Source organism: Crocuta crocuta, unplaced genomic scaffold (genome assembly GCF_008692635.1).
Source record: "Crocuta crocuta isolate KB4526 unplaced genomic scaffold, BGI_CrCroc_1.0 scaffold41, whole genome shotgun sequence".
Lineage (NCBI taxonomy): Eukaryota > Metazoa > Chordata > Mammalia > Carnivora > Hyaenidae > Crocuta > Crocuta crocuta.
In genome coordinates this window covers 10,656,266-10,673,075 of record NW_027529428.1, presented here as the reverse complement: position 1 = coordinate 10,673,075, position 16,810 = coordinate 10,656,266, and the positions used below count along the sequence as shown (strand labels likewise).

Genomic DNA, 16,810 nt, shown 5'->3' with positions numbered 1-16,810 from the left:
ACAACACAATAATATGATGAATTTGTGCTGTCGTAACATATCAAATGTTAAAATGAGAACTGGCAGGTCTTGGGGAGCTGAATGCCCCAGAGCCTAAGCTGTACCTAGAGGCTGGTTCCCGGAAGGACCTCAGATTCTTGTGTCCACCCTGCCATCTCCTTGGTCCCATACCCTATCCCTCCCACCCATCCTCACCGCTCCCCCCCCCCACAAGAAACTCCTGTTTCTTGGTTGAGAGAGTAGCTGAAACCGGAATCATCAAGGTCTTTTCATCCTCAGACTTTTTGGCTGATTTGCTGAATGATTCCGCTCCTCCTCCTCAGAAAATCTGAATGTAAATGATATATTTTAGGGTTTGAGGTGTGGGTTCCCTTGCTCCCTTTTGGTTAAACTTTACATGTTTGTAAGTAGAAGGTGTGCTGGCAACAGATGGTAAAAAGAGCTTCTGCAAGAACAGCAGGGGCAGATGGCTCTGGGCTCAAGTCCCCTTAGCTGACCCGCGGATCCCCCGTAACTCCGCGGGCCTCTCAGGATTAGGCAGGTGGGCGGGAGAAACTCCAGATCCCAGAATGTCGAGGAGGACATGCCTCCCAACCTCCCTGTAGCCCATCCACTCCTCTCATTGCATTCTGGGAAATGTAGTTTCTTTTTAATCAGTAACTACACTGTCTTGGAAACCAGGGCTATTAGGTTTAAGGGGTCCGCCCCTCCACTGGCCCCGCCCTTTCCATTGACCCCGCCCCAGGTTGCTCAGGAGATGAGAGACGCGGAATCTTGGTGCTGGCGTAGGGAGCAGGATAGGTGCAGAAAGAAATCCTCCGAGGTCTGAATGTGGAGGTCCTCCATGGAGACTTCTGACAGCTTCAGTCAGGACTGTTGCAGCAATAGGCAGTACTGGATTGAACTCGGACCCACGGACTTGCTGGAGCGCAAGGGCTCCCTGACGCTGCGCTCCCATCACAAGAAGTACTCGAAGCCCGTGTTGGTGTATTCTTGGTGAGCGAGCTCTCTGCAGTCCCTGGCCCCTGGGAGAAGGGATGGGGGAGGAGAAGAAAGGACAGTAATAGAGAGAGGGCAAGGGTGGAGAGATTGGAATAAACAGAAGAGAATAAAAGGAAAGGAAGAGAAGAGCAGAGAAAGGGAAAAGGAAGAAATGGGAAAGGAAAAAAATGAGACAAGTGAAAAAACTGGGAGAGGTGACAAGGGAGACCGAAGAAAGGGAACCAGATCTTCAAAGTAGGGATGGGGAGAAGGGCATTGGGAGTTGGGGCAGCAGGAGATAGGAAAGCCTCCGAGACCAGCTGCCCAGACACACTGAGACCTGCTTATAGCCAGCTCCTGTCTACCAGAGGTCGTACATAGATCGGCCACACGCAGGACGGAGGTGAGGCCATTTGCAGAGGCCTGGAAATCACATTGCTGAGACAACTACTTACTCAAGAAAGGAAGGGTCCATTAGGACACCAGGGGACAGCGGGAGGGAGGTGGCTGTCCAGAGGACGGTCTCCAGGGCTGCCATTTGTTGGGGGCAGTGAAGCACACTGGATGGTTTGAAAGAGGTCCCTAAGTATCTCCTAGGCCACTAGGGCTCTCCTGGCCGGAGATTACAGACTGGTGTATCCCACTGGCTAAGGCCAATGAACAGAGTTGTTTTGCATGCACTGTGTTTATTTTTTTTCTTTTAAATTAATTGCCCACATCTAAAATTAAGAAAGCCTTCAGGATTGTGTCTTCCCTTCAAAAGCTGAAGGGCCTGGCAGCAGAGGATTTTATTCCTTCTTGCAGTTACTGGAGCTGAGCACTGTCTGCCTATAAGATGAGTGTTTCTTCTCTGGGAATTTCACTCACAGAAGTTCTCGCCTGGCCCCAGGAGGCATTTGATTTACTTCTTGTGCTTTGGGTTTTGGAATTCAAATTCACCTAGAGATTCTCTTGCTTTATTAAATATTGCAGTGACTATTAGCAAAACCATGACAGATAACTGGGAAAAAATTGGGAATTAGGGCATTTATAACTTTGTCTTCTGAGTCATTTTCCTGTATTATTGACAATAATTACTTTCAGAGTATTTGGAGGTATTCTGAGGCAGAGGATGGAGACAATGGAAAAGAAATCTCAAATCCTGTCTCCTTTATACTTTTGCCTTTGTACAAAGATGACTGATTTGACTTGACTCCAGCCCTAAGGCTAAGTCCTCCTGGATCCCATTCATTCATGTAGTGTGTGTGAGCCCTGCAGTTTCTGTCGTGCAAACTTTATACAGCCTACCCACTTTCCTATAAGCCTACTGCCCTAATTTTACTTCTCATCCCTAAAACTGACTTTCTGCCTATTTTGAACTCAATGTGAGAAGCTAGATAGATTTGGAATCCAAAGCTATGTAGGGAAATAGAAAATCCTCTCTTAGACTCATACCGGGCTTACCTCATAGACCTCAAACACTTAGCTCTTGCGTGATTCTGTTACTCTGTGAAGATGACATCATAATATAAATCACTGTTAGAAATGATTGTTAAAGACAAAGAACTTTTTCAGGGGGGCAGTGCTGCTTCTCCCCTGCGCACTACCACGACCTGTGGGCGTCACAGACCTCAACAGCAAGAGTGCAGAAAAACGTAAATGAGGAGGAGATGAGGAGCTTGGTGGGGGAAGAGTGTGGTGGAACACTGGAAGTCATTCTGGTCACTGCTGAAAATGTACAGTTCTCATGCTGTTGGTTTTAGAAAGAACACTTGGGAGCAGAGGAAATAAATTCAATTCAAGAAACATTCATGTGTCTGAAACGATGCTCAGCATCCCTCCTCATCAGGGAAATACAAGTCAAAACCACTGAGATACCACCTCACACCAGTCAGAGTGGCTAAAATGAGCAAATCAGAGGACTCTAGATGCTGGCGAGGATGTGGAGAAACGGGCACCCTCCTGCACTGTTAGTGGGAATGTAAACTGGTGCAGCCCCTCTGGAGAACAGTGTGGAGGTTCCTCAAAAAATTAACACTAGAACTCCCCTATGACCCAGCAATAGCACTGATGGGAATTTACCCAAGGGATACAGAAATGCTGATGCATAGGGGCACATGGACCCCAGTGTTCATAGCAGCACTCTCAACAATAGCCAAAACTTGGAAAGAGCCTAAGTGTCCATCAACGGACGAATGGATCAAGAAGATGTGGTTCATCTATACGATGAAATACTACATGTCAATGAGAAAGAATGAAATCTGGTCATGTGTAGCAACATGGTTAGACCTTGAGGGTGTTATGCTGAGCGAAATAAGTCAGGCAGAGAAGGACAGATACCACATGTTTGCACGTATAGGAGGATTAGGAGGAACTTAACAGAAGACCGTGGGGGAGAAGAAGGGGGGAAATAGTGGGGGAGAGGAAGAGAGGCAAACCATGAGGGACTCTTGAATGCTGAGAACAAACTGAGGACTGATGGGTATGGGGGGGGAGGGAGGAGATGGGCATGGAGGAGGGCACTTGTGGGGATGAGCACTGGTGTTATATGGAAACCAATTTGACAATAAACTATTTGTAAAAAAAAACATTCATGTGTCATGCACTTTGCTATGCTGTGTTCGAGACATAGAGATAAAATGAATTCGCTGAGTTAATTTGGCTAAAGCATTTAACACTATGCCTGGAAATAGTAAGTGGTCAGTAATACATGATAGCCGATACTAATTTTTTAAGATAATACAATAGTTAAACACTCTAGGTTTCAATACCAGGTCCGCAACATGTGATATGGCAAGTGATATGACTGCTCTAGGCCTCTGTTTCTGCCACTGTAAAATGGGGATGATAGGATTATTGTAAGATTAAACACGATATTGTAAGTGAAGCACATTTTAACATATGGCCTGGCACATCATAAGCATAAAGCTTATATGCATGTATTAGCACATGGTCATGGACTTCGATGAATTTCATAGATCAGTAAAGAAGAATGCCAATAAATTCAATGTAATTGATTTGTGCAAAATAGAGATGAGTATAAGAGGCAAATGTAATAGAAAGGGGAGGTTTGTCGGGGGGCAGGGGGGAGGGGTTCCTGAGTGGGTTTAGAATGAAGAATAGGAGTTCCATGGGTGCACAAAAGAGCACAGTCAAGTGCAGTGGAGTAGTCAGAAGCAACATAATAGGGAAGTAGAAATAATTTTCCACAGTTGGCCAGTACATCTGATCCTCGATATTTGCAGATTCTGTATTTGTGAACTTGCCTGCTTGCTAAAATTTATTTGAAACCCCAAGTCAATGCTCAAGGCATTTTTATGATCATTTATGGACATGCGTGGAGAGACAAAATTTGGGGGTCACTCTTCCCTCCCCGCACTCCCTCAGTGGTCCCAGGGGAGATCAGACAAAGTGTACACTCTACCTTCTTGTTTCAGCTCTCAACTGTAAACAAGTAAGGGTTTTTTCCACCATGGTCTATTTAGCATTTTTGTGCTTTTTATGGGTGATTTCATTGCTAATATGGGCCCCCTACTACTGAAGTGCTGTCTAGTGTTCTTAAGTGCAAGAAGGCTGTGATGTGCCTGATGGAGAAAATATGTGGTACCTAAGCTTCATTCAGTTATAGTGCTGTTGGCGGTGAGTTCAATGTTAATGAATCAGCAAAGTATATTAAATAAGGTATATTTAAACAGAAACACACATGAAACCAGGTCGTATGTTGACTGGTTGATGAAAATTTGACCAGAGGCTCACAGGCACTTAGGCACCTACTACTCCTTTATTGCCCCTAGGAGCAATGGTTCAGTATTTGCTAATTATTTGTGACAACTTTATAAAACATAGCATCTTCAAATAATGAGAACTGGTCATAAAATGTGAGAAACATTTGCATTTCTTTGAGCTGCCTGTGCTGCTGGCATCCTTATTTTCCTCCCATATCCAACTAGTCACCGAGATCTGTCTTAAAAGAAAAACAAAACTGTAAAAAAAAAAAAAAAAGACTGTAAACTTTAAATTGTATAAACTTCAAAATGAACAATCTGATTGATCGACCATTATGATTTTATGCATTCTGGTCATAATTGTTTGCTTTCTATTAACTTGTTATGTATTAAAACTTTTATTAAATTTTACTCTTTTATGAGTGATTTTTATTTAATTGATGAATACTTACTATCTATGATACACCATTCAGATGGCCTTCAACTGAGTGTTTGATCAATTAAGTGACTGTCTCTAGGCTTGCAAAGTAGAATCTGCAACTGAGAAAAATTCTAATTTACCTCTTAACATAGTTTAAACATTTGCATGATTCCTGTATGTCTCTTTGTCGCTTGTAATACAAGTCTGTCTGGAAAACAGCTGTATACAATAGACCTGGTGAAGTGATACACCCAGAATGGTTGTTAAAAGTATCTCTGGTCCATTACTACAACAAGACATTGCTCAGGCACCGTCTCTTTCTTGCAGCCAGAGTGATGGAGAGAGCCGTAGCACCTGCATCACACTGATGCTTCTGTGGGAGAGAGACCTTTCCTAGAAATTAATTTTCTCTGTTCATTCTGGTAGCATATGTAGAGCTGTATCGTCAGATGGTTCCATGAGAAATTCTGAGTCGAGGGGAAATCTTTTGGGATATCTTCCCATTCATTGGAATGCCAGAATATGAAGAGCCAGAACAGCTAGGTTTGCTCTTAATAAAACTTCTCTGGTATGAGGCTCCTTCTTATATTGTTACGTATGTGTGTTAACCCATCTCTTCATTGCCCAGATCGGTAATAAGTGATGGTAATTTAAAGCCTAAAAAATCATTCAAGTCTCCATGGAGACAGTTCATGCTCTGGTCTCCATGGTGACACCTAGAGTTTTAAGAGCTCAGGTTAATTTTATGTGTATATAATTTCACTTACTTTTCTCCCCTGCCTAAGCCCTAGGTGAGGAGCCTGGGCATTTTACTCTTCCCTTTCCTCATCCCCCTCCCCATAATAGGAAGAAAACAGAAAAGGAAAAGAAGGAAGAAAAATTAAATGCAGTGATAATCGTGGGGTAGGGAACTTCATACAGATTTCTATGGAAAATCATTTGGATTGGGGAAAGAAAGAGCTTTCTGTGATGCTCTCCAGACTCCATTGTGCCGTCTGATCAGGGTATATTGAAGGTACTCCACAATCAGGGGAGAAGCTAGATTCCGGGCAGCTAGATAGATATCATTACTGTCCTTACAAGGAAAATAGAGATGTCTTTTGTAATTTGCTGTATCATTCCACCTGTACTCAACCAGTGACTTTCTTAGGGACTAACCTGGAAGTGTTTGGAGTTCTTCACACAACCCAGGGCCACGCTAGAGTAACACGCACTTTCTCTAGCCAGCATCCCTCTCCTCCCATCTCCAACACACGCTCACAAAACAGGGTGAAAAGGCAAATCAGCAAGGCCTTTTAGTAACCACATGTTTCTGCCTGCCTCTTTTTTGAAATCCATAAATGCTTCCCCTCCACCAAGCCTCTCATCCTCCTGCCTTTAACAACTTGGGCCCTCAATCGAATGGTTATTAACTCTTATTTTATGTGCTTTTTAAGTAAGTTTGGTTATATGGTTTCCATGCACACAGCATACACTTCGGTGAGAAGAGAGAAGAGCCTTTAGAAAGGCTTTTTTTTTTTTTTTTTTTTTTGGCCAATAATGAGAAGTGAGAAGAGCAAGCCTCAGTACAAAGCATAGGAACACAGTGGGGACTCAGTTAATGTTCATCAAAGAAACGAGCAAAGGAGCGGACAGAATGAACACACACAGCCAAAAGACACTGGGTTGGGACCTTTTATTTTATGCTGTAAAAATGCTCAGAGGTAAACAGTCTACAAGATAGAACAAACTTGTAATAAAGCCAGAATCAATTTTCACAGCCATGATCCTGATGTAACAGGATGACACTGAAGTGTGTTTGGTCACCTCTGTGTAAGTGAGCTTCAAGGGGCATAATGTACTCTTCTTCTGATTTAAATGGTGAAGAATTTAACATTGAGCTCAACTTGTACTCTTCCTAGTTGCGGTGCTTAACTTATCAGGGACTGACAGGTACTAAGAAGATTTTGAGTTTATATAGGGACAAACGAATTTACACTTTAAAGAGATATTTTTATTTCTTAACGCCTGCTTAAAAAATTCTAAATTATAATATCATGTGACCATTTGAGATGGTGTTATAGTAGACCAATGGCATGCAAATATATTCACCATCAAGTAGATAGCAGAATTAGAATGTGCACACAACTCAGATGCATATATACCATTTATTTTCTAAAATTGATCCTGATGGCTTTTCAACTGTTAGTTACTAGGAAAAATTTCAAACTTGCCAACTAAGGGTATCTCAGTCTCTTCAAGTTTAAGCGGCCTATTTTAAATTAAAATAGTCTCTTTCAGTAGAGTGCCCACTATTTCTGCGTCCTTCATCCTCCAGCCTCTCCCTTCCCCAGTGGCATCTGTGTGTGTATGAGGGACTGAGGTTGTGTGTTATTTTGGAGGTGGGGAAAGAGACCTATGTGGCTCACCTCATTCTTTGTCCAACTGCTGAGCCTGCTCCTGGTGAGTTTGTGACCAGTTGGGTTTGTTGAGGACTGGATGTCTCTGCCTACATTTTTGGTTCCACTTTGGCTCTTGCTGGCTCTACAGATCCCCATGTCATGTTTCTTCTCCTCCCCAACCCCTGACTTAGGCTGGTCACCCCATAGCCACTGTGGTAGCAGCACCTCATCCCTCAACACGGCAGCCCACAGCTGGCGCTCTGACAGCTTCCATCAGATGCCCTGTGGAGGCAGTGTGCGCGCGCTGTGCTCTGCCCAGGAGCGCTTACTCCCATTGGCCTGAGAATTATTAAAAGCGTTTTCTTTCACTTTCTAAAGTGATCTTCTTTCAAAGCTAAATTATAAGGTCACCCCATCTGAGCTGTGTTTGGGAGTTTCTGGGTCTTGTTAAATAGATGCTTAAGAAATTTAGACCTTTTATTTCTCCACAGTGACTGACTTTCAGGAAAAATATCTCACTTAAGACTCAAAAATTCCATTTGGTTAGTCAGAAGTTAATCAGCCATGCTTTGTTTTCCTTCATATTCCTGTCAAAACAATCCTAAATCTTCCCAAGACAAATGTGAATGCCTTTGATTTATTAGAGCAAAGGTTATTTTACAGAGGTAAGCAAAGTGAAAAGATGAATATTTGAAAATATATTCTCACTATAAGTAAGTGAAAACAAACAAACAAACCAGGATGTAATGAATTCCTTTGTTAAAGGTGTAGGTCTGTATGCATGAAGAGAGATCGAAAGAACATTAACCATAGAACACAAAATACTTATTGCTGGGTGGTAGGTACATTTATGGGTTATTTGTCGTCTTCTTTTTTCCTCTTTGCCATGTCTACATTTTCTATAATGAACATGTATTATCTCCATAATAAGAATAAAGTAAAATTACTTTTAAAAATTTGATATCATTTGCTTCAGCTTTTCCCTGAAGCAGACATTCTCTAAATGATCAGAATGTAGACACAGTGGTTTCATCCCTTTTAGAGTCTGAGTCACCCTTCATGGTTTATTATGAGTCTTTTTAAAATATCTTTTTAATTGCTAGTTTTATGTTGGGTAAAAAGGACGATGTTATTCACATTCATTCGGTTTAACCACCCTTTCATTCTTGTCTCTGTTCTATAATGGTAGCTCCTACGCCACAGTTATTTTTAATCTAGTCCTACATTCTTATTCCTCAACATACGCACGTACCCACAAATGATCTTCAGTGTAGTAGTTTTGGGGGGAAGCACCTTATTTTCTATTTTTAAGATGAAATCCAGGACACACTGCATCCTTTTGCCCTGACTGGATTTTTCTTGCAGTGCTGTTCTCTTTCATGAAACTCCAATCAAGTTCTCTTCCTGAAAACCAGTAGTTATAGGATTCTTGTGCCTTGACCTTTATGTGAGGTTTTGCTCAACTTAATTGGTGGCCGAGGTGAAACATCTTGCTAGTTTTGCTTGCAAGATGAACCTTGTAAGGCAGAGTATGATGGAATGAGCATTTCCACATATGGGTGCACTTAGATTAGGAAAGATCATTGCTGCAGACAAGTCCCTCTGTCTGAACCAACCCTCTACTTAATCTTGGGACCACCCACTACCTGGGCCACAGGAGCCACCAAAGACCACTCCACATCATAATGCTGCTGAAGTCTTTCCTCTTGCAGATAGTCACAAGTACTTTTCCACCACACTTTCTTTCTCCTATTGATGATCCTTTCTAGGTAAGGGTGTGGGGAATGAGGGAGGAAGTAAGACGAATGTGGAGTCTAGTGACATTTTGATAAGGTGAGATTCAGTCTATGGACACTGATACCCAGGCTCAGAGCTCAAGGTTTTTAACAGCACTAGAGCTAGTATTATTTAGATAAACGTCTCTAAGTCGGCCGGGAAGCCACCTATCAGTACTGTTTTCTGTGTGTACTGGTCAGACTTCTTTTGGTTCCAAGGACAAATGCTCAGCTTGCCCTAGCCTAAGGAAGCAAGGGAATGAATCAGTTCATTATATTCATGAAATGGTTGATTACCAGGTAAGGAGGACAAGGGTACAGCTCCACCTCAAGACCCACTGGAATAAAAGATGCAAATGCAACCAGGTCTCATGTAATTTCTTCTCTCTCCTCTTGGTGTATTTGCTTCATCCTACTGAAAACATAGTTCCAGTTCTGGAGTTTATATCTGATGAATCTTTATCTTTATCCTACAAAAAAAGTTGACTTTAAGGTGTTTTCAGTACTGAATACAAAAATTCCAGGTTAGATATACTGTCTTGGACCAAGTATCTGTTTGAGGTCATCTGAATAGACAAGGTTAGGTGGAAATATGGCAGCTCTCCAATAACAATGGGACAAGATGAATATACCAGGAGAAAGGAGTGCTGAGCTGAAAATCCTATAGGTATCTACTGTATTCCATTCTATCCTGAGATATCTACTGTATCTGCTATATCTCACAGAGAGCTACTGTAGTGGAGAATGAATTCCGTGTTCCAAACACCCCATTTTATAGAAGTTTAGAACAGATGCATTAATATATTAGGGATTTCCTACATTAGCTCTTACTTTGACTTTAAACTTTCTATAACCCCACCCAACCAGCACCTACAAAATACATTTTCAAAAGATTGATTTTAGATGTAATGGACAGAAAACAGAAATCGTGTGTAGACATTAGATAAATATATTTTTACAATGCTTTGAAAACCTTAGTTCTGAATAGATTTGAATATTATATTACTTTTTTTGTTAGACACTAATCTTTTCTGCTCTTTTCCTTATTTCATTTTGAAATGCAATTACATTTAATTGTTAGTCATATAGTATGTTTTATTTTAACGTAACTAAGTTTTGATGCATTAACAATTAATTGGCAGAAGAATTATAATATGTTTCTTTGGCAAGATGTTAGAGCCCCAATCAGATTGTTCTAGGTTCAATCAAATGGAAGAATTAACATATTATCACTTATTTATTGCAAGAAAATTTAACTTTTCTTTTATAGAAAGTGGTGGGAAGAAGGTTTTGAAATTAAAATGTATGAACGACTTGTCAGAATTTTTTAAATGCTTGGAAAAATACTAAGATGCTCAACCAGGAGCCAGAAGCATTAAATGAGCCTTTGAATAAAAAATCACTTAAAAAATATTTTTGTTTCTAAATAGGTCTATTTTTATTTAAAATATCATTTGTTTAAAAAAATTCATTTATTAAACCACTGCTATGTTGCTGGCACTCTGCTGGGTCTGGGATTTGGCAGTTAGGTCAAGATTACTATGAGTGCGCAAGGCTGACCAGGCAAATACTGTGCACTGTGTTCTGTGCTATGAGTAGGGTAAGCAGGGTGTTCTGGGAACTTAGGCCCTATTGGACCAGGTCAAGTTTTCTAGGGGAGGTCATCCTAGCTTCTAGGGTTCACATGGAGACCCAAGGGTGGCACATTAGCTAGTTTTCAATAGAGAGCATTACTACCCCTTCCACTAGAGTGTTTGGTATTAGGTGTAGACGTTTTTTAATTGCATAATTACCAGTAGCTAGTAATGTAAAGTGTGTGATTACAAGGATTGTGACTCTTAGTTCTAGGGATGGTCACAGCATCTTAATAGCATTTAACCATCTATTTATGTGATGCCTAAGTTACATATCCATGATTACAGCCAGATGGGTGAAGACAACAGAGCTAATATATATTTAGGGCCAACACAGTCAGGTTAGCTATTTTATATATGACTGTTCCTAGCAAGGGTATGAACAGCAAAACTCCATGGTATATGACCATCACGGAAAAGGAATTCTGTACTCTTTACTATCTAAGAATCCTGAACTTTCAGAGCTTAGTGGCATCTGCTCTCATTGTAGAGGTGCATGCTAGCAAAGCAACCAAAATTTCATGCGGGCAATCTAGAGGTAAACATATTGTGGCCTTCTACCTAGACCTCAAAAGAAATATATGCATTGTGTGATTTATTAGAGAAATCTAATCTAATCTAATCTAATCTATTCCATGGGTTTTTTAAATTGTACTTTTTGTATATTAAACCATCTTATAATAAATATAAATAATCTGAACAGGCTACCCGTGGTTGTTTTACACTTATGTCAAAGTGAGTGTAGTGAATGTAACATGATCCACTATAGGTCGTATTGACCTTATCTGTGCCTTGTATCTCTGACACCTGAAGATATCAAGGCATGTCAAACATTCTTCTAAACACTAAGATAAAGATAAGAAATTTCCTTCTACAATAAAGTCATCTGGGCCTGGGCTGCTTGACAGATAACTCTTTTTTTTTTCTTAGACAACTTTCTCTATTCTTTCTTTGGGAATTATCTATTTAGATTTTCTTTCTGTATGGAGGACAATTTTAGTAAATTGCTTTTCTTAGAAAGTTACGTGTGCTATCTAGCTTTCCAAATATATTTGTGTAGAGTTATAGAAAGTAGTCTTTAATGCTTTAAAATTTTTATTCTATTTTAAGGGTTATATCCTATTTTAACAACCTTAGTAAGATATAACTCACATTCTATACATATCAACCTTTTAAATTGTGTAATCAGTGGTTCTTAGTATTTTCACTGAGTTGAACATCTATCAAAGCAATTGACTTTAGAACATTTTAATTAACATCAAAAGACATCTTGTCCCTTTTAGCTGTACTTCCTGAATCCACTCCCCTGGCTCCACCAACTCTTGAGCCCTAGAAACCACTAATCTACTTTCTGTCTTTATAGATTTGCCTATTCTGAACATTTCCTATGAATGGAATAAAATAATATATGGTCCTATGTGACTGGCTTTTTTTTTTTTTACTTGGCATAATGTTTTCAAGTTTCACCCATGTTGTAGCATGTATCAGTACTTCATTTCTTTTTATTGCCTAATAATATTCCATAGTATGGATATTATATCCCTCTATTTTGTTTATATCTCCCCAACCCTTTTTCGTGATTTTTAGACGTTTGTCAGTTTTGCTTACTTGTTTATTCTGTTTTCTAATGTAATTAATTCTGCTTTTATCTGCTTTTTTAAATCTTGAATTATGGTATAATTTTGGTTTATTTTTGTCATGCTGCTTCTATTTCTGTTTTTGAATTAGATGTTTTACTTATTTTCGTTTCACTTCTCTTGATATAAGTACTTAAAGCTTAGAATTTTTTGGAGGGTACTGCTATAGCTATATCCTATGGATTCCTGTAAGTGATATTTCAATTTATTGGTATTTTTTTATAAATTCAGCATTTTAAGTTTGTTTTGATCTTTGATTCAAGAGGAGTTTGATGAAGCATTTAAATATTTTCAGATTGAAGAAGGATCTCTTTAAAAATGTGTTATTTGGGGTCCTTTGTGATTCCATACAAATTTTAGGATTGTTTTTTCTAGCTTTGAGAATAGCCAAAGTAATGTTGAAAAAGAAAACCAAAGCAGGAGGCATCATGATCCCAGACTTTAGCATCTACTGCAAAGCTGTAATCATCAACACAGTATGATATCGGCACAAAAACAGACACATAGACCAATGGAATAGAATGGAGAAGCCAGAATTGGACCCACAAATTTATGGCCAACTAATCTTTGACAAAGCAGGAAAGAGTATCCAATGGAAAAAAGACAGTCTCTTTAGCAAATGGTGCTGGGAGAACTGGACAACAACATGCAGAAGAATGAAACAAGACCACTTTCTTACACCATACACAAAAATAAACTCAAAATGGATGAAAGACCTAAATGTGAGACAGGAAACCATCAAAACCCTAGAGGAGAAAACAGGCAACAACCTCTTTGACCTCAGCCACAGTAATTTCTTGCTCTACATGTCTTCAAAGGCAAGGGAATTAAAAGCAAAGATGAACTATTAGGACGTCATCAAGATCAAAAGCTTCTGCACTGCAAAGGAAGCAATCAACAAAACAAAAAGGCAACTGACAGAATGGGAAAAGATATTTGCAAATGCGATATTGCATAAATGGTTAGTTTCCAAAATCTATAAAGAACTTACCAAACTCGATGCCCAAAAACAAAGAATCCAGTGAAGAAATGGGCAGAAGACATGAATAAACACTTTTCCAAAGAAGACATCCAGATGGCCAACAGACACATAAAATGATGCTCAATGTCACTCATCATCAGGGAAATACAATCAAAACCACACTGAGATATCACCTCATGCCGGTCAGAGTGGCTAAAATTAACAACTCAGGAAACAACAGATGCTGGTGCGATGTGGAGAAATGGGAACCCTTTTGCACTGTTGGTGGGAATGCAAACTAGCTCAGCTTCTCTGGAAAACAGTGCAAAAAATTAAAATATCAAAAAATTAGAAATAGAACTACCCTATGACCCAGGAATAGCACTACTAGGAATTTATCCAAAGGATACAGGAGTGCTGATTCATAGGGGCATGTGTACCCCAATGTTTATAGCAGTACTTTCAACCATAGTCAACTTATGGAAAGAGCCTAAGTGTTTATCAACTGATGAATGGATAAAGAAGGTGTGGTTTATATATATAATGGAATACTACTTGGCAATGAGAAAGAATGAAATCCTGCCATTTGCAGCAATGTGGATGGAACTAGAGGGTATTATGCTAAGTGAAATAAGTCAGTCAGAGAAAGACAGATACCATATGTTTTCACTCATATGTGGAAGTTGAGAAACTTTACAGAAGACCATGGGGAAATGGAAGGGGAAAAAAATAGATACAAACTGAGAGTTGATGGAGGGGTGGGGTAGAGGGGAAAATGGGTGATAAGCACTGAGAAGGGCACTTGTTGGGATGAGCACTGGGTGTTGTATGTAAGTGATGAATCACAAGAATCTACCCCCAAACCGAAGAGTACACTGTACACACTGTATGTTAGCCAATTTGACAATAAATCATATTAAAAATAAAATATAATAAAATAAATTAAAAATGTGTTATAAATTTTTACTTTTATTGCATTGTCATTTATATCTTTCAAACATATGAAAATATTTGTTCTTATTTTTTGTAAAAGTTCCATATGTTGTGTTCAGGCGGGTCACCAAAAATTGGCTTCAATCTTTCTATATATAATATTCACTCATTTATGCACGGATAATGATCCAAATTCTATCCAGTTGCAAGTCAAAAGTTCAAGAACTCCACATGTTATGCTATTGTTCCTTTATGAAATCTGGCTGTAGCTCTACTTGATTCAAAAACCATGGGGCACCTGGGTGACTCAGTTGGTTAAGCAGNGCAAAAAATTAAAATATCAAAAAATTAGAAATAGAACTACCCTATGACCCAGGAATAGCACTACTAGGAATTTATCCAAAGGATACAGGAGTGCTGATTCATAGGGGCATGTGTACCCCAATGTTTATAGCAGTACTTTCAACCATAGTCAACTTATGGAAAGAGCCTAAGTGTTTATCAACTGATGAATGGATAAAGAAGGTGTGGTTTATATATATAATGGAATACTACTTGGCAATGAGAAAGAATGAAATCCTGCCATTTGCAGCAATGTGGATGGAACTAGAGGGTATTATGCTAAGTGAAATAAGTCAGTCAGAGAAAGACAGATACCATATGTTTTCACTCATATGTGGAAGTTGAGAAACTTTACAGAAGACCATGGGGAAATGGAAGGGGAAAAAAATAGATACAAACTGAGAGTTGATGGAGGGGTGGGGTACAGGGGAAAATGGGTGATAAGCACTGAGAAGGGCACTTGTTGGGATGAGCACTGGGTGTTGTATGTAAGTGATGAATCACAAGAATCTACCCCCAAACCGAAGAGTACACTGTACACACTGTATGTTAGCCAATTTGACAATAAATCATATTAAAAATAAAATATAATAAAATAAATTAAAAATGTGTTATAAATTTTTACTTTTATTGCATTGTCATTTATATCTTTCAAACATATGAAAATATTTGTTCTTATTTTTTGTAAAAGTTCCATATGTTGTGTTCAGGCGGGTCACCAAAAATTGGCTTCAATCTTTCTATATATAATATTCACTCATTTATGCACGGATAATGATCCAAATTCTATCCAGTTGCAAGTCAAAAGTTCAAGAACTCCACATGTTATGCTATTGTTCCTTTATGAAATCTGGCTGTAGCTCTACTTGATTCAAAAACCATGGGGCACCTGGGTGACTCAGTTGGTTAAGCAGCCGACTTAGGCTCAGGTCATGATCTCACAGTTTGTGGGTTCGAGCCCCATGTCAGGCTCTGTGCTGACAGCTCAGAGCCTGGAGCCTGCTTCGGATTCTATGTCTCCCTCTCTCTCTGGGCCCCTCCCCTGCTCACATTCTGTGTGTCTCTCTCTCAAAACTAAATAAACATTAAAAAGAATTTCAAAAACGTATGAAGGAAAAAGGCAGATTTTTTGCTCCCAATACACAATGGCAGGACAGGGACAAGAAAACTGGAATAAGCACTCTTGCTCAGAAAGAGGAAGGACAGAAGTGACAGAACTGTCATTTGTCCACAGTCATTTCTTAAATCCTGTTTGAGATCCCTACATTGGTGTCAGGAATATTTTTTTGTTAGACCTGATTCTGCTTTCTGGAAGCAGGTTCCCTTTCCCATTGTTCTCTGTGGTCTTTGGCTCTGCCCAATGTGGGACCACCCCCGCAATGGATATTGTAGACTATGCTCTTCTGTGAACTGTTCAGCTTTCTCAATTCATTTCTATTTTCAAAAGTTTGGGGGCCAAAGGATATTTTAAATATTAAACAGTTAAAGGGTTTTAAGTGCAGACTCCTGGCTTATTTGGAAGAATCATTTTTAAGAACTTCATCAGTTATTTTTGTTTGAATCCAATTAGTTCCAACTGCTAATACCCTCACAATTCTTTCTAGACCAAGTTCTGCTATATTTCCTTATTTTTTTCTCCTCATAGTATGTCACTTATCACTTTAAGATATTTGTAGTTATAGAAATCGGAAACCTTGGGAATTTCTGCTTGGCTATCTCCTTAAGCAGATGTTTGCTTAAAGGCAGCTTAATTCATTGGAAGTGTCTAACAATGGGGTGAACATTGCTGTGAGTCTCAGCTTTGATACAACTTTGTCTTGAAAAGATCTTTCTCAGTTATGTCTCATTGTTTGAGATCTAAACGTTGCTGACTCTTCCAACTTTTCAGGTCCCAAATTTCGGGAATTCTCATTTCCCTTTACCTTCTTGTAAACCAGCCAATTTTTTAAATTTACCTCTCTCTCTTTTATAAATACCTTGGCAAAAAGCAATCACAGTTCACACATGGAACTAACAAACTTTTTTCTTTTTCTTAAAAAAA

The 16,810-nt window shown here is 39.4% G+C and overlaps 1 protein-coding gene across 6 annotated transcripts in view; it reads left to right on the top strand.

Moving 5' to 3' along the window:
• The first annotated feature begins 795 nt into the window (after positions 1 to 795).
• CFAP95 (cilia and flagella associated protein 95) overlaps positions 796 to 16,810 on the top strand; it is a 91,758-nt gene continuing 75,743 nt past the window's right edge. For all 6 annotated transcript variants that reach the window (XM_077759402.1, XM_077759399.1, XM_077759404.1 and 3 more), the window contains exon 1: positions 796 to 996. In XM_077759402.1, coding sequence (XP_077615528.1) covers positions 830 to 996 — 167 coding nt within the window. In that variant the 5' untranslated portion in view covers positions 796 to 829. The remainder of the gene's footprint in view (positions 997 to 16,810) is intronic.